The sequence below is a fragment of the Propithecus coquereli genome, unplaced genomic scaffold (assembly GCF_000956105.1).
Source record: "Propithecus coquereli isolate 6110/MARCELLA unplaced genomic scaffold, Pcoq_1.0 Scaffold435, whole genome shotgun sequence".
Classification (NCBI taxonomy): Eukaryota; Metazoa; Chordata; class Mammalia; order Primates; family Indriidae; genus Propithecus; species Propithecus coquereli.
The window spans coordinates 1,810,466-1,838,346 of NW_012150119.1; the positions used below are offsets into that span (position 1 = coordinate 1,810,466).

At 41.5% G+C, this 27,881-nt stretch overlaps 1 protein-coding gene across 1 annotated transcript in view; it reads left to right on the top strand.

The window, feature by feature from the left end:
• DNAH9 (dynein, axonemal, heavy chain 9) overlaps positions 1-27,881 on the top strand; it is a 313,557-nt gene that overhangs the window by 57,111 nt on the left and 228,565 nt on the right. The window contains exons 16-22 of the mRNA XM_012653931.1: positions 641-837; positions 931-1,355; positions 14,806-15,028; positions 15,844-16,010; positions 21,927-22,797; positions 25,579-25,709; positions 26,048-26,174. Coding sequence (XP_012509385.1) covers positions 641-837; positions 931-1,355; positions 14,806-15,028; positions 15,844-16,010; positions 21,927-22,797; positions 25,579-25,709; positions 26,048-26,174 — 2,141 coding nt within the window. The remainder of the gene's footprint in view (positions 1-640; positions 838-930; positions 1,356-14,805; positions 15,029-15,843; positions 16,011-21,926; positions 22,798-25,578; positions 25,710-26,047; positions 26,175-27,881) is intronic.

The following is a 27,881-nucleotide window of genomic DNA, read 5'->3' on the forward strand; positions in this document are numbered from 1 at the left end:
TGTATTTTGATTTAAATTTAGCAAGGCAAGTTGGTCTAGCAAGTAATCAAGGCTTTGTTAATTACCCTGTTTTTAAAATTTTTATAACTACGAGACTACAGGATAAAATAAGTTGTTTAAAGAGCAGAACAGGCAGGATTGTAATTTCTCTTTGTTGTTGGTGCCTATGTGGCTGTTGACAGGCATGGCCCTGTTCTCCTAGCGGATTCCAGTGGAATTGCATGGTTTGTGCCTCGGAAAAAATCAGCTGTTTCCAAGAAAATGGTTTTGGAAAATCAGCCTCTCCTCAACCAGAGGCTGTGTCACCCCTCAAAAGGCTTTTGAGAATGTGGAAGGGGACTGGCTTGGGTAGATCAGTTATTGGGATGTGCTTTGTGAGGACAAGGAGAGTAAATGTTCTGTGATGCCCGGGAGAGCCCTGCACAAGAATTGGCCTATCCAAAATGTCAGTGGTTCCCCTGTTGAGTAACACTACAAGACTATTACCCTCACCTTTTCTGGGGTGTTAGCAAATTTTACATTTCCATTTTTCCTACGCTCTAGCATCTTATCTAAAGGAAAGAGATGCTCTGGGTACTTTTGGAACATACTCTACTTTGCCCATTTTATCAATTCTTTTGTTTGTTTTCCTTTTTTTCAGAGTGTAAGGCAGGACTCACCCCAATATTTGAAGCAAAACTGAGCCTTGCTATCCCAGAATTAGTTTTCTATCCATCTCTGGATTCCGGAGTGAACGGGGGCCTCTATGACATCGTTGAGGGTCTTGTAACTAGCATTTTTGGGATAGCATCTCTTGTGCCCCGGCTTTCCCCACAAAATGGCTCACCTCACTATCAGGTACTAGATCTGCAGTCATCCTGCCCTCCAGCCAAACCCGGGGCTTCTTGCCAAGTGCTGGTATAACCTGCCTGCTGTCGTCTCACTCGCCAGGTGGACGTGGAGGGCATGGCCCACTTGGCAAACATGCGGAGCCTGCTCATGGAGAGGGTGCGGGCCATGATGGCCCTGTGCTGTGGCTATCGGAACACCTTCAGCCAGTATTCCTACCTGTATGTGGAGGACCGCAAGGAGATCCTGGGTCAGTTTCTGCTGTACGGGCATGTCCTTACCCCTGAGGAGATCGAAGCCCATGAGGAAGATGGCATCCCAGAGAATCCACCCCTCCTCCCTCAGTTTAAAGTTCAAATCGACTCCTATGAAAAGCTCTATGAAGAGGTGTGCAGGCTGGAGCCTGTCAAGGTGTTTGAAAGCTGGATGAAAATTGATATTCGACCCTTCAAAGCATCTCTGCTGAATATAATTAAGAGGTGGAGCCTCACATTCAAACAGCACCTCGTGGACCACGTCACTAACAGGTAGTACCATTGTTTTCACTTTCTTCCAGCATCCTAGGCTGCCGGAGCCCCATGTTTTTCATCTTCTTCATATTTTCCCCCGTGGGTATGTTGGTTAAATTAAAAATTAGAACAGCGAGTTAGAGGTTCTGAGCTTTTGAATAACACGATAACTTAAGTCCTGCCCTTTTCATTGTTCACCAGATGAGGCTTCTTTGTCGTATTTGCATTTGGTGTCCAGTGTGCGGAAGGTGCCCAGTAAGTAGTAAACAATGTGAGAGACAGTAACAGCAGGTCCGGCCTCCCTTTGCAGCTCTGACTGCACAAGCTCTTTAAGCCTGGGAAGCAGAGGGGGTCTAATGGGCCTTTTATAGTTTATTCTTACTCCTTGTCTCAGATTATCCCGCTGGGCAATGTGGAAGTCAATAAAACCCCATACCCCTGAGTGCTTGTCTGTGCCATTCTAGCCAAGCCACAGACTGGATCTAAAATCCTGTCTGTTCCACCGTGGGCCTAGACTCTCCCCAGCCCAGCACTAGTCTCTCTAACCCAGAGCATCATCCTCTAAATGAACAATCCAGTTGATCAACATTCTCCCACTCGCTTCACCTTAGCCTTGTCCCCAGAGATCCACCACAGTCAGAATCTTGACCCCCAACTCCACCAGAATCCCGCGGACAAGCCACAGTCCCTCTGTACAGTGATCACCCTTCGGTGTATGGGATGACACTGCAAACCTGACCAACCCGACCCCTCTCCTAAGTTCGGTGGTGCTTTTGCTTAATGCTGCAGCTGCCTTGCCCTGTGATTTGGAGCCATGTGCAGACAGGAAATGGCAAAATCAAGGATTTTATCTAGTTACAAATAAACTCCAAGAGACTTTGCAAGGGTAATGTTCGACCACTCTGGAAAACTCCAGGAATGCATCGTGGGGATGTTTTAAATAGGGCTTCCCAGGTGTTCTTTAAGAAGCTGCAACCAGTTTTCCACATTCATGAAAGTTTTTGCTCACTGAGGAGCTCAGAGGCAAGAAGAGAAAGTGCTGGTGGGAGGCAGAGTAGTGACAGATGCCCTAGAATGGAGCACTGCTGGGGGGACAGCTCCTCTGGGGTCCCTCTCACTTGGTAAGTCTGATAATCCAAGGACATGGTGGCATGTTTTAAAATGCAGGTTTTGTTATTATTTAGATATGGCAAGGCCACAGATCTGGAGGTGACTGCCATTGAAAAGACAGATTGTTACTCACAGGTCCCAAGAGAAGGGGCATGCCAACCACACAGGGCCACACGGCATGCACCAGGCCCATCGGGAGGCAGGGGGATCGGGGAGGAAATGCGGGCAAGGGCCTTATTGTGGTTTCCGTGGGAAGGGAGCAGATTTAGGATGGTGAGTTGGAATGATTTCAGCAGGATCTAAAGCTGTTCCTAATAGCCCTGGGATGATTAGGGCAGGGGGACAGAGGCCCAGACTGCAAGAGCCCCATAGAGGAGGTGGTGGACCCTGGACTGGTCAGTTTGCATGTGAAAGATGTGCTGCAGATCAGCCACTGCTCTCTGCAGGAACTGGCTGGCCCTGAAGGGGCAGTCCCTCCAGGGCCTGTAAGGCCCCAGATGTGAAAGAGTCAAAAACACGTGGTCAATACAGGACATCGACCCTGTATGGTTGACTACAGCTGCCGTGGACCTCTACCAGGCAAGGCTTCAGAGGATCTATCGGTGGGTTTAACTGGATGAACACATGGTAGAGCAGTTAGGAGGCTTGAGTTCTTGAACCCCTATTTCCTCAGTTCTGAAAGAAGACAATATGACTGGATTCCTCTAAGGCGCCTTCCAGCTTTAACAGTTGGTGATTCCATAAACTGGCTACTTTGCTACCCTTTAAGAAAATGTTTTGTTGTGTTTGCAAGGATTACATAAAATAGAAATAATAAGAAAAATAAAAACCATTTATTATTGCAGCAATCCCCAACATTTTTGGCACCAGGGACCAGTTTCATGGAAGACAATCTTTTCAAGGACTGGGGGAAGGGGATGGTTTTGGTATGATTTAAGTGTGTTCCATTTACTGTGCAGTCAAACCTCTCTGCTAATGATAATCTGTATTTGCAGCCGCTCCCCAGCGCTAGCATCACCACCTCACCTCCACGTCAGATCATCAGGCATTAGATTCTCATAAGGAGCATGTAACCTAGATCCCTTGCACATGCAGTTTACAGCAGGGTTCGCACTCCTAAGAGAATCTAATGCCACTGCTGATCTGACAGGCGACGGAGCTCTGACGGTGATGCGAGTGATGGGGAGCGGCTGTAAATGCAGATGAAGCTTCACTTGCTTGCCTGCCACTCACCTCCTGCTGTGTGGCCTGGTTCCTAACAGGGCACAGACCGGTACCGGTCCACGGCCCGGGGGTTGGAGACCACAGTATTATTGAGTGTCTACTCTGCGCCATGCAATTAGGAGATTTCCACCCTCCCTTAATGGGTCAGGATGAATCCCACCTCGCCCTACGTCGCACATACTTCATTCACTGTCAGAAGTCCAACCCCCTTTGTCATCTAAACTCTCATCCCTACTCAGTTTACTGCCCTAATCCAGCTCAGCCCCCAGCCCCACCCTCACAAAGCCTCTTCTGTGCCCCTCCACTGGACCTCAGGGTTTTTCAGCAGCAAATACCCACTGTTCCCTTTGTCTTCTCTCATCACGTTTTTGCTCTAACTGAAACTCGGCTCCTGTAAGGACACTGCTTCCCCCAGCCCTCCCACGTGGAGGCTGATTTTCCTGCCATATCCCTCCTACCACAAGGCCTGGAGGTGTGTAAGGTATCAGTGCTTTCTCAGTGCTGCATGCAGAACATTCACCACCTTCCTCCCTCAAAATTGCCAGCCCCTCTGATGTGACCATGAGTACCAGCTGCCACTCATCCATGCCACAGTCCCCTGCCGAGCCCTCAGTCATTCTTCCTCATCATTGCAGTTCTCGTTATCTGGATCATAGTCTTGCTCTCCCACCCTTCTGCCGAGAGTCACCCCCCTGGTCCAGCATCCACATGGAGTCTCCATTGCGCCTGCCTTTTATTTTGTTGACCTCCTCACTCCAATGCCCTTTCCCTCTGCCATCCTGCTGCTATTTACTTCTATATTGTATTCTTGAAGGGACAGAGGGAAAGATGCAGAAGTAATTGCTCCGCCCTCAGAAGCTCAGGTTGAAGCATGCCATTCTCTAACCATCACCTGGTGCCTTTCCACCACAGTTGGCAACATGCCATGCAGAATTCTTCACATCCATCAGGATTTCCAACCACGGACTCTGCCGCTTTCTCAGTGTCTGTCGTCCTTGATCCCAATTGCCTCCCTTTCCCACCTTGAAAAACCCTGACTTTATTTACAAACGTACTACTCCACACCTGCACCTGAGTAATTCATCTTTGATGAAGCAAAATCAAACCATTCTTCTGACCAATCCTACATTAAATTGATGAACATAAAATTCAAGCAGGCCCTCCACATTTTCTAAGACACTTCCCAATCTCCCAGACTCCTATTTCCTTTCTCTCCTCAAATTTCAAATATCCTCTCTGCCCTTATGACATTGCATCTCATTTCACTGAGAAATCAGAAGCAATCATGAGAGAATGAACTCTCCTCTTCACCAGCAGATCTACCAACCCACCTGCAATTGCAGCCATACATTCAACAACCTCGGCTGTGCCAATGGATAAGCTGTCCCTGCTTCTCTAAATCCAGCCTCTTTCCTCTCACCTTAGGACTTTCCTCTTTAAATATTCCCAATATCCAACATTGTCAATTTTTCCCTTATACATTCTTAACAGCGTGTGAGCATATTGTCATATCTGCCATATTAAAAAAGAGAAAGCAATATGGTCCCACAGGGTCTTCCAGCTACAACACAATGTTTGTGCATACTCCTTTATAGTGAAATTCCCCAAAAGTTGTCTATATTTGATTTCTTTTTTTTTTTTTTTTTTTTTTGAGACAAAGTCTCACTCTTTTGCCCGGGCTAGAGTGAGTGCCATGGCGTTAGCCTAGCTCACAGCAACCTCAAATTCCTGGGCTCAAGCGATCCTACTGCCTCAGCCTCCCAAGTAGCTGGGACTAGAGGCATGCGCCACCATGCCCAGCTAATTTTTTCTACATATTTTTAGTTGTCCAGATAATTTCTTTCTATTTTTTTTAGTAGAGATGGGGTCTTGCTCTTGCTCAGGCTGGTCTTGAACTCCTGAGCTCAAATGATCCACCCGCTTCGGCCTCCCAGAGTGCTAGGATTACAGGCGTGAGCCACTGCGCCCAGCCTATATTTGATTTCTTTACTTCTTCAGTCCCCATTCTCTCTCTACAAAAGGTTTTATTATGAAATATAATATACATACAATTTAGAGAAAAATATTAAAAGAAATATTTGCATTTGTGTCATCTAGCTAAGAAATAGAACATATATATATACATATGTATGTATATATGTATACATGTGTGTATATACACACACATATAAACATATATATGTATTAAAACTTTACAAAAATGAAACTATTTTATACTATATATTTTTCTGTGTCCTGTTTCTTTTACTCAGCATTATGTTTGAGATTTACTCATGTTGAAGGTATAGCAGTAGTTCATTTTTACTGCTATAGAATATTCCATTAGAAGAATATACCACAACTTTCTGTCCATTCTATGGTTAATGAACATTTGAGTTGTTTCCTTGCTGATATTAACAATGTTGCTATGATTACGCTTATACATCCATCTTGGAGTACATGGGCAAGCATTCCTCTAGGGTATATACCCAAAAGCAGAATTGCTGAGTCAAAAAGTATGCATATAACGCCAAACTCTGTCCCAGGTAGGGACAGCCGTGTGTGAAAATGCCTGTAGCCCAACATCCTCAACATCTCTTGGTGCTGACAAACTGTTCAATCCCGGCTGTTGTGGTGGAGTGTAGTGGTATCTCATTGTGGTAAACACTTTGCAATACTCTGAATATTAATAAGGCAGCTCATCTTTTTATGTCTTTGGTGAGTCATTATGTTTTCTTTTCTGTGCCTGTTCATGTCTGTTGCCCATTTTTCTATTGGACTTTATTTTTTACTTTTTGATATTTAGGAGTTACTTAAATATTCAATATCTAGTCCTTTGCTATTGTACGTATTGCGAATATAGTCTACCATTTTGTGGCCTGTCTTTTCACACCATTTATGGTGTGTTTTGATGAACTGGTTTTAATTTCAGTGTGGCCAAATGTGTCCAACTTTTCACTTACATTGTTCTTTTATATTGTTAAATAAATCTTTTTTTTTGTCCTGAGATCCTAATGATATTCTCCTATATTCTCTTCTAAAAGTTTTAAAATTTTATCTTTTACATTAAGTAGTTCATTGTTTATCACTGCATGAATATGAAGAAGTCCTAATTAGTATAGCTTTGTAATCAATCTTGATATCTGGCAGGAAAAGTCTCCACCTGGTTCATTTTCATCAAGAATGCCTTGACAATTCTTGGCCTTTACCATTTTATATAAATTTAAGTCCTCAGTTTGTAGAAGAAAACGTCTGTTGAGATTTTGATTATATTTCAGTGACTGTAGATCAATTTGAGTAGAATTGTCATCTTCATGGTATTGAGTATTCCTGTCCAAGAACATGTTCTCTCTTCACTTATTTACATCCTTTTTAGTGTCTGTCAGTGAAATTTTTTAATTGTTGCCTTTAAAATAATTTGCATGTCTTTGTTAAGATTTATTCCTCAGTATTTTGTTTTTTGGTTTCTAGTATGAATGATACTTTAAAATCATATTTTCTGTGGAAATGGAATTGATTTATGTATATTGATATTGCATCAAGCAATCGAGCTAAATTAATTTATTAATTCTAATAATTCATCTTTATACTCTTTTGTATTCGCTATGTACTTAGTCATCATCCACAGATTTATGATAGTTCAGTTTCTTCCTTCTAAATCTTTATGCATTTTATCTCTATTTCTTATCTTACCATATGGACTAGGACTTCCAGTAGAATGTTGAATTAACAGTGGTGATAACAGACATCCTTGTCTTGTCTCTGATCTTAAAGGAGATGCTTTCAACAATTCACTACTAAGTGTAATATTTGCCATGAGTTTTCTGTGAATTCTATTTATCTGATTTTAAAAATTCCCTTCTATTCCTAATGTGTTAAGAGTGTTTAGCACAAATGGATATAAAATTTTATCATGGGCTTTTTCCAAGTCCAATAAGATAATTCTGGTTTTTCCCCCAAAATATTAAGGTAGTAAATATATTATTTGATTTCTAACATTAACCCAACCTAACATTACTGAGATATATCCAACACAAAATATTATCTTTTCCAATGTATCTCCTGATTGATTTTGTTTGCAACTGTTTTTGTTTTTTTAGCATTGCTGCACTTATCTTTGTGATGAGATTGGCCTTCAATTTTCCCTTTTTATACTGTCCGTATCTGACTTTGGTTTTGTGATTTGCTAGCTTCATAAAACAAAACTTAATCCTTCTTGTTTATTCTCTGGAAGAGTTAATGTAATATTGGAATACTCTGATCCTTGAAAGTTTGATTTAAATTTCCTATTGAGCCATCTGGGCTTGGGATTTTCTTTGTAAGAAGATTTTAACCTATAATTTCTTTAATGGTTATAGGGATATTAAAGTTTTCTATTCCTCAATGTCACTTTTAGTAAGTCATATTTTCTAAGAATGTATCCACGTGTGTAAATCTTGTAAATTTATGTAAATTTTCAAATTATTGTCATAAAATTTATAATATCCTCTCACTGTTTAATCTCTGCGAGGGCTATAGTCATGTCCCTCTTTTCATTGTTTTCATTTTTATTCATTTGTATTGCTGCTTTCTGGCTTCCTTTTTTGATCAGTTTTTCCAGATAGTTACAAAAAACTCACTTATAAATTCATTGATCTTATTTATTATAGTTTTTATTTTAATAATTTATATTTTATGTTTATTATTTCCTTTTACTACTTCCTTTGGATTTATTTTCCATTTTTTGGATAACTTAAGATAGACACTTTGCTTATTAATTTTGATTCTTCTGTCTCTTGGAATGTTAACATTTTAAGTTATAAATTCCCTTAGTACAACTTTACCTCCACCTCAAAAGTTTTAGTGTGCAATATTTTTGTTGCAATTTAGTTCTAAATATTTTTAATATACACTCTAATGGGTTTAGATTTTTTTTTAATTTCCAAACATGAGGTTTTTCTAGTTATATTATTGTTTTAATTTCCAATTTAATTGCACTGTGGTCAGAAATGTGATATATGTAATAACAAGCTTCTGAAACTTGTTGAAGTTTGTTTTATTCACTATATACAGTCATTTTTTTAAAATATTCTGGGCACATTTGAAAAGAATATGCATTCTATAACTACTGGATGTAATGTTCTGTGCATACCTATTTAAACAAACTTGTTAATTCTATGCGAACCTACTGTATTCACATTGCCTTTTTAAAATCTGCTTAACTTATCAATTACTGAGATAATTGTGTTAAAAAAATCTTCCACTGTGATAGTGTATTGTCAATTTCTCCTTGCAATTCTGTAAAGTTTTCTTTCCTATATTTTAAGATTATGTTATATGGGCATACAAAGTTTGACTTTTCATATCTTCCTGGAAAATTCAAACTTTTAACCAAACATTAAAGAGCCTCATCACTCACTATGTTTCTTGTAGTAAAGTCTGTTTTATCTTACATTAACATAGCTAAACCAATTTTTCTTTGTGTGATATTTGCCTCGTGTATATCTTCTTATCTTTTGGCTTTCAATATTGCTGTGTGCTTTTATAATCAGCATAGACCTGAATTTTTTTATCCACTTTAACAATATGTATCTTTTAACTGGAGGGTTTTTCTCATTAACATTTATTGTGCTATATTTGAATTTAATCCTACCATTTTATTATGTATTTTTTGTTATTCTTTTCCTTTTTCCTCCTTTCTTGCCTACTTTTAGGTAGAATTTTTTTTCTAACTTTCTTTTATTTTTCCTTTTCCTTATTCCATTTTTTCCCTCTGCTAGTTTGAATGTTGTACTAGTAGTTCTACTGTTCTGATGGTTACCACTACTATTTTAATAAGCATCCTTAAAATGAATAGATTCATCAGTATTTTTACTCTTGTCACACAGGCTTTAGAATAGTTCAATCTCCATTGCTCAACCATCAAATTATATTCTATCATTCTCAGTAATTTAGATTGTTTTCTATTATTAATATTTATTTAAACCCCACAAATTACACTTCATTTTTAATATTTATGCACTCAATGTTCATCTAGATTTACCAGCATATTTACCAGTATCTTTCTATATTGCAGACCTGCTACTGAGGTATATCCATTAGAAGTTCCTTTAGTAAGGGTCTATTGATTGAACTCCTTTATCCATTCTTTTCATGAAATATATTTATTTTGCTCTCTTTTTTTGAAAAAAAAATAGTTTTATGGATGAGATAATTCTAGGATAACATAAATGCTCTTAAATGATTGAAAATATTATTCTACTGTGTTCTAGCTTCCATCTTTGCTGCTGAGTCTTCAGTCATGAGTCTGGTTGTTCTATTTTTTTTATTGTAGAAATCTGTCTTTTTTCTTAAATGATAATAATTTAATATTTTTTTCCTTTTGGTAATCTGCAGTTTTTTATTGAAGTATTGTTGTGAAGCTTTCTTTGTATGCACTCTGCCTAGGATTTGTTGGGCTTTCTTGATCTTACATTTAGTGTCAGCAATTCAAGAAAATTCTCAGCCAGACTTTCCTCAAATATATTTTTTTTTTTTTGCCTATTCTTGCTATTATCTCCTTCCAGAGCTCTTATTACACTTATGCGAGACCTTTCACTATCTCATGTCATTTAATACCTCGCATATTTTTCATCTTTTTGTCTTTTTGCACTGTAGTTTAGATAACTTCTTCACATTCATCATACGGCAGACCAATTCTCTTTCAGCTTTGTCTAAATCTCCAGTTTAATAAACTCATTGAAATTTAAATTTTAATTATATTTTCTATTTTTAGATCTTCTACTTGGTTATTTTACAATTTTGCTTGCTTGTTTTTATACTCTTGTTCTTTTCTCAAATTTTAAGCCTTTGTTTTTTCAAGTTTCAGAATACATCTATTAGAGGGTGATCTCAACACAAACTTTTGATTTGTCAAGTTAAAAATGGTTTGTTTCCTCATGGCATATTTTAAAGGTGACACAAAAGCCTACAGAAAATTATTAGCTCCTTTCTCTTGGTATTCCCATCAACATAACACAGGATGATCATTTTTGCATTGCTAGAACACATATTAGAAGCTGTTTCTATGCTTCTCTTCACAAAGTAATGCTATCACAGGCCATAATTCTACTGTTACCCACTTCAATAAATTTTGTCACTTCTATGAATTCATCATTCAATACAAAGATCTGTACATTATCACAGATTATGAGCATATTTGGAGAACCTCTGAAATTGCCATTCTTGCCTCTCTGTGACAAAGCTAAATTTATGCTTAAACATAAAGGGCAAACAGAGCTGTGGACAAGGACGGTGATCTCCTGGGATTGTAAGAACTTATCTGGGCTTCCAAAGGCTGGTTCATATAGAAAGAGTTTCTATGTAAACTGATACATTCTGCTTAAAAGGAAGCAGCTGTTTTTCTTAGTCAATCTTGAACCGATGTACAAGAAACTACAGAGAAGCCACTTCCTACTGCTATATGGGACAGAAACAATGAAGCAAGGCACCTAAGCAAGAACTCTTTTGTCTTTTAAACATATTAAATATTGCAGTTTTACATCCTGCAACTGAATTCCATTATCTGACACCTTTACAGATTTAATTTCACTGTTTCTGCTGACTCCCACTCATGGTGACCTTTTTCCTTGTGTATTATGTGATTTTTTTTTTAAATTATAAAATCATATTACTTAGAATTTTACCCATGGGGAATCCTTTGCAGACTGGATTCTAGTTGCATTCCCACAGAAAGGATTTGTGTCTATTTCTGCCAGTCCTAGGGATTCTACCAACCCTGGGCCAGTTGTACTACACCCTGCAGTAGTCCCCCAGTGCCAAGGTCAAGACAGGCCAGTTTTCATACTATCCCTTTCCACACAGCATATTTATTTTTTGCTTACTCTCATGGTCCCAACTTTAGGTGAAGCCTCCTGTTAGCCTCCTCACTTTGGACCCTAGTCTTAATCACCTGTCCTTCATATCCCATAAAACAATCAAAATAGAAGCTCAGAGTCTCCAAGGTTCAGTAGAAACTATCAAGTGGAAGTCAGCTTTGGATCTTGCTTACCACCCAGGGTTCTTGCTTTCACTACATTTTTTTTTTTTTGCAGCCAACAATCTTTTATTTATTTTTCTTTTTTATTTCAGCATATTATGGGGGTATAAATATTTAGGTTACATTGCCCTTGCTCCCCCCAAGTCAGAACTTCAAGCGTGTCCATCCCCCAGAAGGCACACATTGCACTCATTATGTATGTACATACCCATCCCCTCCGCCCCCCATCTGCCCAACACCCAATGAATGTTATTCCTATATGAGCACTTAGGTGTTGATCAGTTAAAACCAATTTGATGGTGAGTACATGTGGTGCTTATTTTTCCATTCTTGGGATACTTCACTTAGTAGAATGGGTTCCACCTCTATCCAGGAGAATACAAGAGGTGCTATATCACTGTTGTTTTTTGTGGCAGAATAGGACTCCATGGTATACATATGCCACATTTTATTAATCCACTCATGTATTGATGGGCACTTGGGTTGTTTCCACATCTTTGCAATTGTGAATTGTGCCGCTGTAAACATTCAAGTGCAGATGTCTTTTTTATAAAATGTCTTTTGTTCTTTTGGGTAGATGCCCAGTAATGGGATTCCTGGATCAAATGGTAGATCTACTTGTATCTCTTTAGGATATCTCCATACTGCTTTCCACAGAGGTTGTTCTAGTTTGCAGGCCCACCAGCAGTGTATGAGTGTTCCTATCTCTCTGCATCCACACCAACATTTATTGTTTTGGGACTTTTTGGTAAAGACCATTCTCACTGGGAATAAGTGGTATCTCATTGTGGTTTTGATTTTCATTTCCCTGATAATTAGAGATGTTGAACATTTTTTCATATGTTTGTTGGACATTAGTCTATCTACATTTTTAGGCTCCAGAGATTTCTTAATTTCCTGCCACCTTAGTGACATATTTTTAAATAATTTTGAAATATTTGCTTAAGTATTTCGGTTGTTTTATCAGAAGGGTTATGCATATTATCATGTATACCATAGAGCTAGAAATAGAAGTGCACCATTCACTAGCTTTCTTTCCACTAGGCTTTTACTATACCACTCCACTGAAACCATTCTTATCAAGCTCACCAGTGATTTTTCTACGGTTGAATCCAATGGTAGTTATCAGTTTTCATTTTAATTCTACCTCTCAGCAGTGTTGAGCACAGCTAATCCTCCCTCCCTCCCAAAGAGTTTCTTCTTGTGGCCTTCAGGATTCTTCTCTTTTCTTGTGTTCCTTCTATCTCACTGGCTATGCCTTCTTGGTTTCCTTTGCTGGGCTCGTCTCCTCTGCTAGCCCTCAAAATACTAGAATTCCTAAAGCCTCAATCCTAGACTTCTTCTCTATCTACGTGCACTTTCCAGGTGACATCCAGCCAATGCTTTAAAAACATCTGTGTACTGATAACTACCAAATGTATATTTGAAGTCCCATCTCTCAGAAACTCTAGGCTTAGATTCAACTGCCTAATGAGTATGTCCCTTAGGCGTCTACTGTCTGTGAGGCATCACAAACCTAAAATGTTTAAGACCTATTCTCCCTTTCCCTACCAGGAAAACGAACCTTCCCCATTCTTCCTTACATCATTCAATGACGTCACCAGTCACTCTCTCGTCAGGAGTCATTATTGTTGTCTCTCATTCCCTTACACTTCTCAGCCAGTTCATCAGTGTGTCCTATTGGCTCTATGTGCAAAAGTTTCTTGACTCTGACCACTCTTCACGTCTGCCACCCAAGTTAAAGCCAACATCTTCTGTCGCCTGGACAATAAATAATAGTCCTTAGCTGCCCTCCCAGCCTGCATTCTTGTTTCCCCACCAATGCCACCATCACCAGCAACACTACTCCCAGCTAAAATCTGCTCTCCGCCCGCCCCAGAGCTTTATGGCAATCTGAATCAGATCATGCATTCTGCTACTCAGAATTCTCATACTTAGAATGAAATCTGGATTTGCTACCATGGTCAAAAGATCTCTAGTTAGTCCTCCAACCTATTTTCCTGCCACACTTTGTCCTGTTCCTCTTATGCTCGGCCACCCTGACTTTCTCCTTTTTCCTCAAACAAACCAAACTTTATCCAACCCCAGGGCCTTTGCTCCTGCTGTCCCTCTACCAGGAATGCTCTTCTCCCATTACTTTCTGTGGCTCACTCCTTTGCATTATTACTCTTCTGCACTATCACCTGCATAGAAAGGCCTTTGCCGATCTTTCCATAGAAAATAGTCCTAATTTTAATCTCTATCCCCTTATCCTGGTTTAATTTTTCATCACACTCATTACTACATGAAACTACACAATTTATTTCATTGATTTGTTTTCTGTCTATTTTTTCCTCCAGAATACAAGCTTTACAAGTGCAGAGTCTTTGTTTATCTTATTTATCATTCTAGCTCAGAACCTGGAAGCATGTTAGAGCTCATATTAGATGCTCACTAAAAATTTGTTGAATTCAAGAATGAATCTCATTTAACTTTCCCAATAACCAGTGAAACAGAAATGACATTTCCAATCTTATAGGTGAGGAAACTGAGGCTCAGAGACATTAAAGGATTTGGCCATGATCACATAAACTCATGAGTGTACAAAATCAAATTCAAGCATGTATGACTTTATAGGCCATAGTATTTTTTAAATTTGCAAATTTTTGTTTTATTTTTTAACTTTTCACTTTGAAATAATTTCAGACTTAACGGAAAGTGTTGCGAAATGGTACAAAGAGTTCCTTTTTAGCCTTCCCCCAGCTTTCCCCAGTGGTAGCATCTTGTATAGCCGTAGTACAACTATCAAAAACTGGGAAGTTAATATTGATGGAGAACCAATAACTAATCTACAAACCTCATTCAAATTCACCAGTTTCCCACTACTATCCTTTTTCTGGTCCAGCCTCCTCTCCGGGTTCCAGTTAGATGCCCTGTCTCCGTGGGACAGATCTCAGTCTTTGTCTTTCATAACCTTGATGCTTGTGCAGAAAGGCAACATTTACCATCAGGGCCTAGTGTATGCAGAGTGTTTAGCAAAGTGCTGGGTACATGGTGCGCTTTCCACAATAATAGCTGTTATTGTTAGGGAAATAAATAAATTTTCCTTCTGAGGAGTGGGAGGAGAATGACTCTTCATGTTCCCTTTGTGTTCGTTAGCTTGGCCGACCTCGAAGTGTTTATAAAGAACAGTGAGAACGGCTTGCTCAAAAAAGTTGAAAAAGGAGATTTCAGAGGATTGGTTGAGATTATGGGACACCTTATGGCTGTTAAAGAACGGCAGAGCAGCACTGATGAGATGTTTGAGCCCTTAAAGCACACGATTGAATTACTGAAGACCTATGAACAAGAACTGCCAGATACAGTGTTCAAGCAGCTGGAGGTCAGTGCGTTGACGTATTCCTCATAAAAGCAATAGAGGAAACGTTTTAGGATCTCAGAATGGGATGAGAAAGGGTGTGGTAAATGAAAAACAGGGCTCAGTGCTGACTCAAGGTCCATCTTTTGTAACTATAACGTGTGGTGTATGCATAATGTCTAACACATTCTAGAAACTCAATAAATACGGGAGAATGTAATGCTGGAGATAAACGGGAGAACTAATATGGATGAAGAATTTTTTTCCAGAATTCAAGATGAGCCAACTTTTTGATTCAGAGAAGAAAAGCAGATCTGAAAGATGTTCAGATGGTCTAAGAGGAAACGTGGGCCATGAAAGGAAATAACCAAGCACTCCTGAAGGACATAGGGAAGTGCAAGGGTTACTGTAGAAATATAGAAACAGCAGAAACTGAAGATCGTAGAGATGCTTTGCCTTTAAAAATAACCTGGAAACTTCTTGTGTCTCCAGGTTTATAAAGGGATTGTATATGGTGAAATCACTAGGGTTTTACTGAACCTTTAGCATTCTAAGTTGTCACAGAGTTAGAGCAATCAAAGGGACAGAGGTTGAGGGCGAGACAGTCCATGTTGAGTCCAGGTGACAGCTGAGAGAGCTGCCTCCCGAGGAGGATGTAGGTCAAGGAGGAGTGGCTTGGGGGGAGACTGTAGAGCACGGGCAGGGGACACCAGCACAACCAATCCTCTTAGTGCCACCTTGTAGCATCGATGGAAGCCTCTGGGTTCTGTCCAGCTTCAGGACTGTGTGCAAGGAGGGAGCACCCTGGGGGTCTGACCACATCGAGGTCTCCTTTGCAGGAACTGCCCGAGAAATGGAACAACATAAAAAAGATGGCCATTACCGTGAGGCAGCAGGTGGCCCCACTGCAGGCAAATGAAGTGACCGTCCTCCGCCAGAGGTGCACAGCCTTCGAAGCCGAACAGCAGCATTTCTGGGAGCGGTTCCGCAAAGAAGCCCCCTTCAGGTATGGGCTGAAGTCGCCACTGCTGCCTCTTTTCCTTTAAGCATTGCAATCTTTGAGTCATGGCTGGTCTTTCTATTGCATATGAGTATTCTTCCCGCAGAGGAAGAGGCGTTTGCAATCTACCCTTCCACTTAGGTTCTCTGGCTGGAACATGGTGCTGATGCGGGCAAAGTCCTTTCATGACCCGTGTGAAATAACCAAAGATTGTAGAAACACTTTGCCTTTAAAGAAATCTAGATGCTTCTTGTGTCTCCAAGTTTATAAAGGGATTGTATGTGGTAAAATTACTAAGATTATACTAAGCCTTTAGCGTTCTAAGTTCTTACAGATTTCTTTTGGTTTTAAAAAACAGCTGATAGAATTTTAAAATAGTTTGGGAAGGCATTTGGGTAGGCTAAAGGAGTTAGGTGAGGGTTTACTTCGGGAGGTTTTCTCTCCACTTGGTAAGGTTCAGACACCCCCTGCTTGTTCTTACAGGTCTTTACGGAAACAAAGCAACTCTAAGACAGGCAGCACCATTCACATGTGCCCACTCTGCACACACACACGGGTGCCTTTATCAGAGACTTCCTCCTGTGGTAGACAGGTCTGCCAGGGGTCTGCCTCTCGCCCACTCCTCAGCATCGAGCGCTCCCACCAGGAGGATAAGCTGTCCCTGAATGTTCCTGTGTCTGTGATGGGCCAGCCGGATTGGGTGACCCCTTCGCCCACTCCAGCCCTGGGGTTTGTTTTCTGTTTCCCTGGGCTGAGTTTTGTGCTGGGTCTCCTCTGCAGTGTTAGGTAGATAGACTTGGAAATCCCCAACCTGGAAAATTCCCCAGGTAAGAACTGAGAAATCTTTTCATTTTCAAAGGCTATTTACCCACAGAAATGTTAAAGCAACAAACCAAACCAAAAAAAATCACAACTTTACTGGAAGGAAATATAAGGTAATGAACAAGCACATGGACCTACATGCAGGCTGCCTGGGCTCTAATTTCAGGTCTGCTACTTCCTGCCTATGTCATGGCAAGTTACTTAATACCTTCGTGATTCAGTTTCCTCATCTGTAAAATGCAGATAGCAATAACAACACCTACCGCATAGGGTTGTTGTTAGGATTAAGGAGATCATTTTGAAAGTGTTTAGCATTGTGCCTGGCACTACAGAGACCAATAATCCTGGTCTGCCCAGACTGTTCTGGTTTTAGCATTAAAAGTCTCTGTTCTGGGCAAACTAGGATGGTTGCTCACCCAACCTGGCACACGGTAGGGGCCTATTTTTATCATTCATTCATCAAATATGTATTAAGCAGCTACTATCTCCCAGGCATTATTCTTGGGGCTAGAGAGAACCAGATGAGTATGTTAAGAGGCAGTGAAAGACAGGTATATAAACTAGAAATAAGATATAAATGCATAAAACACATGACTCTGAAACACTCTGCCACCATTTTGGCCGCATGTTAGAATCCCCTGGGCCGGGCGCAGTGGCTCACGCCTGTAATCCTAGCTCTCTGGGAGGCCGAGGCGGGAGGATTGTTTGAGCTCAGAAGTTCAAAACCAGCCTGAGCAAGAGCGAGACCCCGTCTCTACTAAAAATAGAAAGAAATTAATTGGACAACTAAAAATATATAGAAAAAATTAGCCGGGCATGGTGGCGCATGCCTGTAGTCCCAGCTACTCGGGAGGCTGAGGCAGAAGGATTACTCGAGCCCAGGAATGTGAGGTTGCTGTGAGCTAGGCGGACGCCACGGCACTCACTCTAGCCTGGGCAAAAAGAGTGCGACTCTGTCTCAAAAAAAAAAAAAAAAAAAGAATCCCCTGAGTGCTTTTAAATGCCCAACGTCCAGATCGCTCGCAGACCAACTAAATTAGACCCTCTGAGGGTGAGACCTGTGTGTCAGTCATTCGTAAAGCTCCCCAGGTGATCCAGTGTGCAGCCAAGTTTAAGAACTGCTACCCTAAAGGGAAGTAGTGGTTTCCTTTTAAGCAATCATGCCAGGGCATGTAACTCCAAATGGGTCTGTATCCCTTTAGAATAATTACCTTAGGAGCCATGCTCTTGTTCCAAAGCATCATTTGTTGCTCAAAACATTTGCAGAACTCCTTTGGGGACTATTCTTTCAATGTCTGAGGCTCATTATTCTTTTGACTTTCCTTTGGACATGAAATTGAGTTTTTGAAATTGAACACCAATCAGGCACAGCCAAAGTTGGTGGCGGAGAGTTCTCCAGTGAGATAATACTACTTAATGTTAGCCACACCAAAGCCCGTGAAAATAATGACATTAATATCTTTGCATCAACTGTCTCCTAAGAAAATTTTTTAAAAAAGGAAAGAGTTGAAAGGTTTTTGGAGAAATATCTTCCGAAGGAAACTTCTGAGACAGCTTGAAAGGGAAACAATATGGTGTGCTTTTGTATGTCTGTTAGAAATCTGGTATCCCTCCTTCGTAGTTGTATCATGTGTATGTTGATCAGCTGTTGATTTTTTTTTAATTTTATTTTTATTTGATAGCAGGGTCCATTTTTCTTTCTCAGTACTTGAGTCTGCTAGCTGTGAGGATATTGCCACTCTAAGCTGGGTTTTCCAAATTCACATGTGTTAATTTGACATGCAGATGAATCTTTGGAAGAGAATACTTTGAAAAGAACTGCTCACAGCAGTGTGGGGAACCAAACGCTACTGCAATTTTGATGTATTTCTCTTCTTGTCAAGAAAAACATCAGGACTAGAACAGAATTGTGGATTTATCGCTAAAGGGAGTCTTAGTGGGCGTCAACTCATGTGTTTTGTTTTGTTTCTTAGTGTGATTTGTAGAAGTGTTTAAAATTTTTAGGTACTATGTGTGGCAAATGAGTTTAATTCTGGTTTCTTCATTTTTAGATCATTTATGACTTTCTAAGTTGCAGATTTTGGTATATTTCTCTGTGTGCAAGCTTCTGCTCCTGGTTAGATTATACAGGTTAAGCTCAGCTTACAATGTTCTTGCCTTTGAGGAGAAAAAAGAAAACAAGTGTCTCATTAGGGCCTTGCAGTTGGACAGGGCCAGGATGCTTGAGTTGAGGTTTTTCTTCATGTCCAAGTCAAATTTTTCTTCCTCCTTTAGTTCTTAACTCTAACCTATCTCAGCGTATTTCTAGCTGAGCTCTCACGCGTCACAGTAATTGGCTAAGTCATCATACTCAAATTCAAGGACTTTGTGCAACTCTTAAAATTGGTGCCTAATTCTCTCCCTTGAATGAAAAGAACTCTCCACACTTGGGCAGCATTCTGTTGTTTGGTCTTCCCGACCTTGAGCAAAGTCTTCTTGACCTTCAGAAATGGTGCCATGATGTATAATCTTCTTATTCACATTAAGACCAAGGTAATCCAGTGGTTGCTTAGCCAAAACAATCTACCTGTGTGAGCTCCAGCTCAGTGGAGACCATTAAGTTTTCAGTGGGCAACCAGATTCTATGAGAGAATCTCCGCATTTTGCTAACTCCACTGTTGAGACCACAACCTCATCTACTCTATAGAAGCTTAAATCGTGTGAATGAGTTAGATTAACTGTAAGAACAGGGTCAAGCCAAACAAATGGCATGTCTTAGGATATGAATACGTCCCTGGGAGGGTGAATGACTAATACTGCTCATTTCTCCAGCTTCTGAAGAGACAACAGACACTGTGCAGGCAGAACAAAGCCCTTCTTTCCCCACGTCTGCTGCATTGGGCTATGCGGAAAGCCTTGTAGGATTTCATGCTAGGATTTCAAGATGACCTACCTTTCCTGATCTCAAGGACTTATAACCTCAGGGACAATTTCAAAAATGAGTAATAAGACATGGACCCTGGGTGCTATCTTTAACTCTCACTAGGGGGTGGCTCACACCCCTGTAGAACACAGTGCTTATAACAGCAAGCAAGAGCCATTGGCAAGTAAGAGCTGTTCAGAGGGGAAGGGAGGGGAAAGCAAGGATAATCCAGACAAAGGAAACAGCACATATGAAGACACAGAATGACACAAATGTAAGAAACGGCTGGAGAACTGCATGTGTGTCTGCCACTCGCCATGAGCATGTTCCACTTCTGTCCTCCTGGTCCCACAGATCCTCACAGGCGACAGAACTCCTTGTCTGTAGAGACAGGGGGCCCTCTTCAAGTCTGAGATCTCCAACCTCATGCTCTGTTCTGAAATACCTGGGAGTGGAAGAACAGGGTAGACGTGCAGATACTCAGTCTTATTCTACAACCATAGTACCTGAGCCAAACATGATGTAGATGGAACAACTGGGAATCAAATATAACAAGCATCAAAGTTAATCTGACACTAATTTAATGGTATCCATAACTGTTATTGTGTTTCATGGTAATTAGGCTTAAGTGGTAAGCAGTTCAGGTAAATGCCTTTAATTAGGATTACTTTCCAGCTGTCAAATCAAACACTTCTAAAGTCAACAGAAAGAAGGGGCAGTTCAAGAAAAGGAGTTTGTATGTCATTTCCTTTCTTTTCCCCTCCTTTCCGTACCCCACCAACCAACATGCACACATATGTGCACACACAGATAGAAGTACATAGATGTACACCAGCTAGGAGGAAGCAGCCAATTCTCCAGTTACTCCTTTCCCCTCAACTTGCCCTTGAGGAGGAGCCCCATGGTGCCCCGTTGTGATTTTAGAAGAACATACTGTTCTCCCTTAAGCCATGGCATCCCCAATATTTAGTCCTCCAAGCACACAGAGGCAAGGAAACCTGGACTCAGGGAGGGGAGGAGGTGGATAAAGTGGGGTGAGAGGAGGAAAATGAGAGTCTCTGTGATCACTAGGGTTATGGATGCCTCAGACCAAAGAAATACCATCTGACCATGTGGGTTTCCTTGCATGTAGGGTTCTTATTTTGGAGCCCAGGCTATGCCCAGAATGCATGCCTTGAAAGGTGGCAGAGTAAAGCCTGTCAACACGAACGAGGCTCAGGAGTAGTCTCCACATGAATGTGTGCCACAAGCACTGGAGAGAAGAGAATTGAAGAAACATGAACGAAAGAGCTAGATACAGTGCTTAGAGGAGTCAAGTGCAGAGCTAGAGGCTGCCCCAGGGTGCAGGAGGGAGCAGTCCAGAGAAGGGTGGACATTAGCAGAAAAGGGAGGTCGGGTGACAACTTGGAGGAGGGACTCATGAAGGTGAGAGTCCAGACCCGAGGCACGCAGTGAAGGAGAGCTACTGCGGCCCTCCAGCGCCCCGGCATGGACTTTTCACCCATCCTTTAGTGCCACTAACAGTGGTTCTCTGACCTGGAGTGCTGTTGCCTGAAGTTGATGCAGGCACCGGCCTGAGCTTCACCGTAGACAAGGATGCCTCCCTGGCATGTGGGAATCGCCTGGGGAGTTTGCCTGGGTCCCCCCACCCCCCAGTGATTCTGATTTAATTGATCTGGAAAGTAGTCAGGCTTGGGGATCTTTCAAAGCTTTCAGAAGATCCTAATATGCAGCTGAAGCTGAGAGCCACTGCCCCAGAGGGAGCAATGCCAGAGAGAGCCAGGGTTGGACTTCTAAGTGGCACCATTGCCTGCTGCTGGTATCCTGGCAGAGGCTTTGGCTTTTCAGCCTCTGCTGTAATATCACAATGCTCCTTTGTCTCAAGTGTTCTTCCAGAAGCCAACAGCTAAATAAAGGGCAGAGTCTAAAAGGTGCTTGGATAAGGGGGTAGTCCCCTCGACACCTGGGTGCGGAAGATCCAAACATGCTGATGCTCTTGGACTGCCCTTCCTCCATGCCTGTCCTACCCCGACCTATCATGAATGTCCTTTCTTCCCAGGGTTAGAGGCTTTGGTGCAAGCCACTGCTCTTTTCTGAAATACTAAGCATTTAAAGACTTCAGCTGGTTGTTACCTTAATGACTAGGAGATGATGCCCTGCTTGCTGTAGTTACAAAGGGAACACATTGTGTTTTGCAGGTTTGACAGCATCAACCCTCATCAAATGCTGGATGCTAGGCACATTGAGATCCAGCAGATGGAATCCACCATGGCCTCCATCTCCGAGTCTGCCAGCTTATTTGAAGTCAACGTTCCTGACTACAAGCAGCTGAGACAGTGCAGGAAGGAGGTGTGCCAGCTGAAGGAGCTCTGGGACACCATTGGAATGGTGACCTCCAGCATCCATGCCTGGGAGACCACCACCTGGAAGGACATCAATGTGGAAGCCATGGACTTAGAGTGCAAGCGATTTGCCCGGCACATCCGGAACCTGGACAAGGAGGTCGTGGCCTGGGATGCATTCACAGGCCTGGAAAGCACTGTGCTGAACACCCTGGTCTCCCTGAGGGCAGTCGCCGAGCTGCAGAATCCAGCCATCCGGGAGCGGCACTGGAGGCAGCTGATGCAGGCCACTGGTGTGAACTTCACCATGGACAAAGACACCACCCTGGCGCACCTCTTGCAGCTCCAGCTGCACCGCTTTGAGGACGAGGTCCGGGGCATCGTGGACAAAGCCGTGAAAGAGATGGGTATGGAAAAAACCTTAAAGGAGCTACAGACCACCTGGGCTGGCATGGAATTCCAGTACGAACCCCACCAGAGGACCAATGTTCCCCTGCTGCGGTCTGACGAGGACCTCATAGAAGTTCTGGAGGATAATCAAGTTCAGCTTCAGAACCTGATGATGTCCAAGTATGTTGCTTTCTTCCTAGAGGAAGTGTCAGGCTGGCAGAAGAAGCTGTCCACAGCTGACGCCGTCATCTCCATCTGGTGTGAGGTGCAGCGCACGTGGACCCACCTGGAGAGCATATTCATAGGATCGGAAGATATCCGGGCTCAGCTACCCCAGGTACCTGTATTCTCTGACCCAGGTCCAGGGGAGATCACCCGGTTGCTGCATTGTCTGAACTCTATCCTTCCTGCCTTCCTACTTTGGCTTTACTTAAAGGCACCTCCCACAAATGTTGACCTTGCCTGCTGCCAAAAGTCAGGCAGAGGAAGAGAGGAGGTGAACCACACACCAATCGGCTTATCCTTAGATGGGTGAAAAACTTCATTTTTAGGAAAGAAAAGTATGCACAAGAAAGCAGACCAAAAATATTAGCCACTACAGTTTCGGATGAGCTCCTCATGGGTTGCTCCCCGGATCATTGCAGTATTGACTGAAAGTGAGCCTTGTTTCCAGGCAAATTCCAGTCCTTCTCAGTAGCAATCCATTCTGTAAACCTCCAGCCTGTGTCAGCATGCTAAATACCAGTTGTCAGCTAAATACCAAACAATGCTTTCCCTCAAATATGTGTTCTTCTCATCATTACCTTCCCTGTGTTTGATCGTCCCTTCTAATTCATCCTGATTAATATGCCATTAACTTACCCCTCTCTCGGTGGACTTTAATTCATTTTTTTTTTTTTTTTTTTTTTTTGAGACAGAGTCTCACTCTCTTGCCCGGGCCAGAGTGCCGTGGCGTCAGCCTAGCTCACAGCAACTTCAAACTCCTGGGCTCGAGCGATCCTCCTGCCTCAGCCTCCCGAGTAGCTGGGACTACAGGCATACGCCACCATGCCCAGCTAATTTTTATATATATATATATTTAGTTGTCCGACTAATTTCTTTCTATTTTTAGTAGAGACAGGGTCTCGCTCTTGCTCAGGCTGGCCTCGAACTCCTGAGCTCAAACAATCCGCCCGCCTCGGCCTCCCAGAGTGCTAGGATTACAGGCGTGAGCCACCGCGCCCGGCCTAATTCATTTAAAAAAAATTTTTTCCAGACTTTCCTCCAGAAATTAGTTTGATTCCAAAATATCACGAGCTGTCCAGGCTCATTTAGAAATTAAAGCACGTTCCACCAAAACATAATTTTCCAGCTAATCCCACAGAAGTATCTTAGCACAATAATGTAGATTAAAGGTTGTATATTTGCAATGAAAAATGACAGAAAACAATTTTGTTGTAGCAGTTGTAATTAAGTCAGATTGAATGGGCCAAATTTTATCTCAAATGCCGGTGACCAAAGAAGGTCAGGCTCACTTAGAGGGGGCAAGGACATAGGTGGAGACTTTTGTACAGACTTTAAAAGAGATGTTTGAGAACTTTTAATTAGAAAGATCAAAGAATCAGTGGCATTACCTTTTAAACAGTGCCACAAGTGTGTGTACAAAATATGTAAATACATTTATTTTCTTTGTATTAACAATATAACAGAAACAATTTCAAAACATAATAAAATTAGTCATAATCTTACATCCTAACTAGTAACTATGTTCATTCATTATGAACTTTTTCCAGCTCGTGTTCGTGTATATACATATTTTTACATAATTGCTGTCAATGTAATTACAATTTTCTGTCCAGCTTGTTTCATTTGAACATTTATGCCAGATATTTCCAATACCTCCACAACCTTGATACTCTTTCATTTTTAATTGAAGCAAAGCATCTCACTGAGGAATCATGAATTCCTTTACCCAGCCCTCCTGTTTCTAAAGCTTCCTGGGAGAGAGGTGTGCATCACAGAGGGTGGGGACGGCAGTCCCGGGCTTGAGTCCTCACACAGAGCTGCGGGCCCCTGGGCATGTTACTTAACCTCATTCGTGCACGTGCTTGGTTTCCTCATAGGTAAATTGGGACTAATACTAGTATCTACTGCAGACAGTTCGTTAAAACAATGCACAAAGCATGTAGCATTATGATTGTTGTCATGTAATAATAATACAACAAACTCTTACCAGGTGCCAGGTATTGGGCTAAAGACCTTTGCATACGTTAGTCTATTATTTCAATGACACTGTGGGTGGGGGTGTTTGGGGGAAATGATGGCACCTAATTAATTTTGACGTCATAGTAGTACATTTGCTGAGGGAAGACTTATTTTGGTTATATAAACTTTGCATGGGCCCAGAAAGAACATTAGATCCACTATCTGCTTGACTTAGCAATCACGTGTTTTATGCCTGGGGTGGGGGTGGTGCATGAGACCTTTCCAGGGGGTCCTCAAAATCAGAACTATCTTACTAATCATACCAATATGTTATTTGCCTATATTTTGCTCTCATTCTTCCCTGAGCGAACAGTGAAGTTCTCCAGAGGCTGGCTACGTGATATGAGATAGCACAGTAAGCCGCATGCGGAAATAGATATGAGAGTACTGCTGTCTCCTCTTAAGTCAACCACTAAAGAGACCTGACGAAAAGAAAAGTGGAACAATGCCACCTTTTCATCTGTCATTTTTTGTTTTGCAAAATATCATTATTTTTGATAACGTGTTATTTATGTTAACATAATGGGCTTATTATTGTTACATTATTATCATGCTTTTTAAATGAATTAACAAAATTTTTTTAATTTCTAAAAAAAAACCTTTAGTCTCTAATGCAGAAAATATTGATAGATATTATATTACCTATATAAAAAAAGGCTCTTTGGACTCCTAGATAATTGTTTAAAAATGTGAATGGGCTCTAGGACAAAAATGTTTGAGAACTGCTGTTTCAAGCTGAGAGTATTTCCTTCTTTGAGTCTCAGCTGAATTGGACAACCCAGGAACAGGCTTCTGCTTCTGACTGGCTACCCGAGGGGAGCTTCTAGGAAGTGAGGACAGTGGTAGTTCATTTTTCCCTCATTTTTATTTGTAGGATTCGGAAAGGTTCGAAGGCATTGACGTTGACTTTAAAGAGCTAGTATATGATGCTCAGAAAACTCCAAATGTCGTGGAAGCCACCAACAAATCAGGTCTTTATGAAAAACTGGAGGATATTCAAAGCAGGTAATGGTCGGCTCGTTACGGCTTTTGTAAGGAAGAAGGCAGTATTTCCTTCCCCCCTGCTGTCTCTGAGATCTTTGCTATATTTAATACCCAAGTGAATATCTGTATCTGTGCACATCCCTTGTCTTACCTGTGTCTTTGGGCAACATGGGGTATTATTAGAGGTGTTTATGCTGGTGTTGATGCATCAACGTGTGTGTTTGCAAATATCCATAAGTGTTTCTTGTGCTAATTTCTGCAGATATCCCATTCATTGCATATATTTGCGTTTAGGTAACATATGTGTACTGTGGGTCTAGGCATTCTTAATTAGGAAATTCTGTGTTCTGTGCCCTCAGGTTGTGCCTGTGCGAGAAGGCCCTGGCGGAGTACCTGGATACCAAGAGGCTTGCCTTCCCTCGGTTTTACTTTCTCTCCTCTTCCGATTTGTTAGACATCCTTTCCAACAGCACAGCCCCGCAGCAGGTAAGCTGGGGGTGCTCCCAGAAGGGGGAGTTTCAGGCTCTCCATTAAGCCTCCTCTCTCTGGCAGGGTGTGTATTTCAGACCTGTGCTGGCACCAGCGTCATCGCTCACGTCAAGAGCTTTCTGCGTTCCCGCCATTGCTGCGGCTCAGGGTCCCCTCCAGCCCAGCAGAGGCTACTCCCTAACATAGAAGTGGAGAAGTTCTGAGGACAGCGAAGGTGGGAGGGGTTAAGCCTTGACAGAGAATGCCTTTGATCGGGATCTGAAGAGAGATCCAGTGAATAGTGGTCAAAAGCGATAGCTAAAATTTCCACAGGGAGATGAGATTGGAGGTTGTATTAACTGGATCTTGAGGTGGTTTAGACAAAAGCAAATACGGGAAGTCCAAAATTTGGGGTTCTCGCTCTGGTTCTAGCCATATAGTCTTTGGCATATCACTTCTTTGCAGCAAACTTTCCTCACCTGTAAAAAATTGGAGCGGCCTACTATGTTATAAGAGTTTTTGAGAATCAAATTCTGAAGCACTGTTGTCATTTGGAGCTATGGACATTGGTTCTAAGATGTGAGAGTCTGTCAGACTCACCTGGAAGATATGTTAAAGTACAGATTCCTAGATCCTACTCCCAAAGATTCTGATTTGGTAGGTCTGGGAGGGCTGGAGAATTTGCATTTCCAAGAATTTTCCAAGTGATGCTGCTGGTCTGAGGACCACACTATGAGAACCACTGCTGTCTACCATGGAGTCTGAGTCTCAAAATACTTGGATGGGTTCGTTTCCTCCTTTTATGTGATTTTGTTATTCACTTGAAGTAGAGTTGGGTTCATTTATTTTTCTTTGCTTTCAGTGGTAGGTTCTTTCTCACCCTTGTTGATTTGATTTTTTGAATATGTATAACACTGATACGATTCCAGGAGTCAAACTATGCAAAAAGATATATATACTCCTAAAGTGTCACTCCTTCCCCTCTTCCTTCCATGTCATTGCCACCTCTGCTCCAGCCCCTATAGCTAAACAATTTCATTATTTTCTGGTGTATCATTCCTATGTCTATCATTACAAAAAAGAAGCAGATGCATGTTTACATTTGCGCATGTACATTTTCTTATTTCCTCTTCTTTCTTACACAAAAGGAAGCATGCTATAGATATATTTGTTTACACTTTACTGTTTTTAAAAAACTTAGTTGTATACCCTGGAAATCACTGCATATCAATTCAAAGATATCTCCTTCGTTTTTGTTTTTTTTTTGTCTCAAACCATTTTAGTTTATTTACTTATTTATACCAAACTTGTTCCATACAGGATTGCAGGCAAGTTCTTAGGATATATAAAACACAACAAGATCACATTAAGATAGAAAAAAAGAAGAAGAAGAAAGAAAATAGGGGAGAGGCATAAGAAAGAAGCCAGGATTGGGGTTAAAATGTGTTGTAATGATTAACACATTCTTCATAGGTAGGCCACATGCTTGGCTATAATGAAAAAAGGAAATTTGGTCAATTGTGCAATTTATTGTCCAAAAAATATAGTAATCTCCCCTTATCCTTGGGGGATATGTTCCAGTATCCTCAGCCGATGTTGGAAACCATGGATTGTGCTGAACCCTAGCTACACCGTGTTTTTTCCTGTACAGACACACCCACGGCAAAGTTCAATCTACAAATCAGGCACAGCAAGCAATTAACAACAATAAACAAAAATAAAATA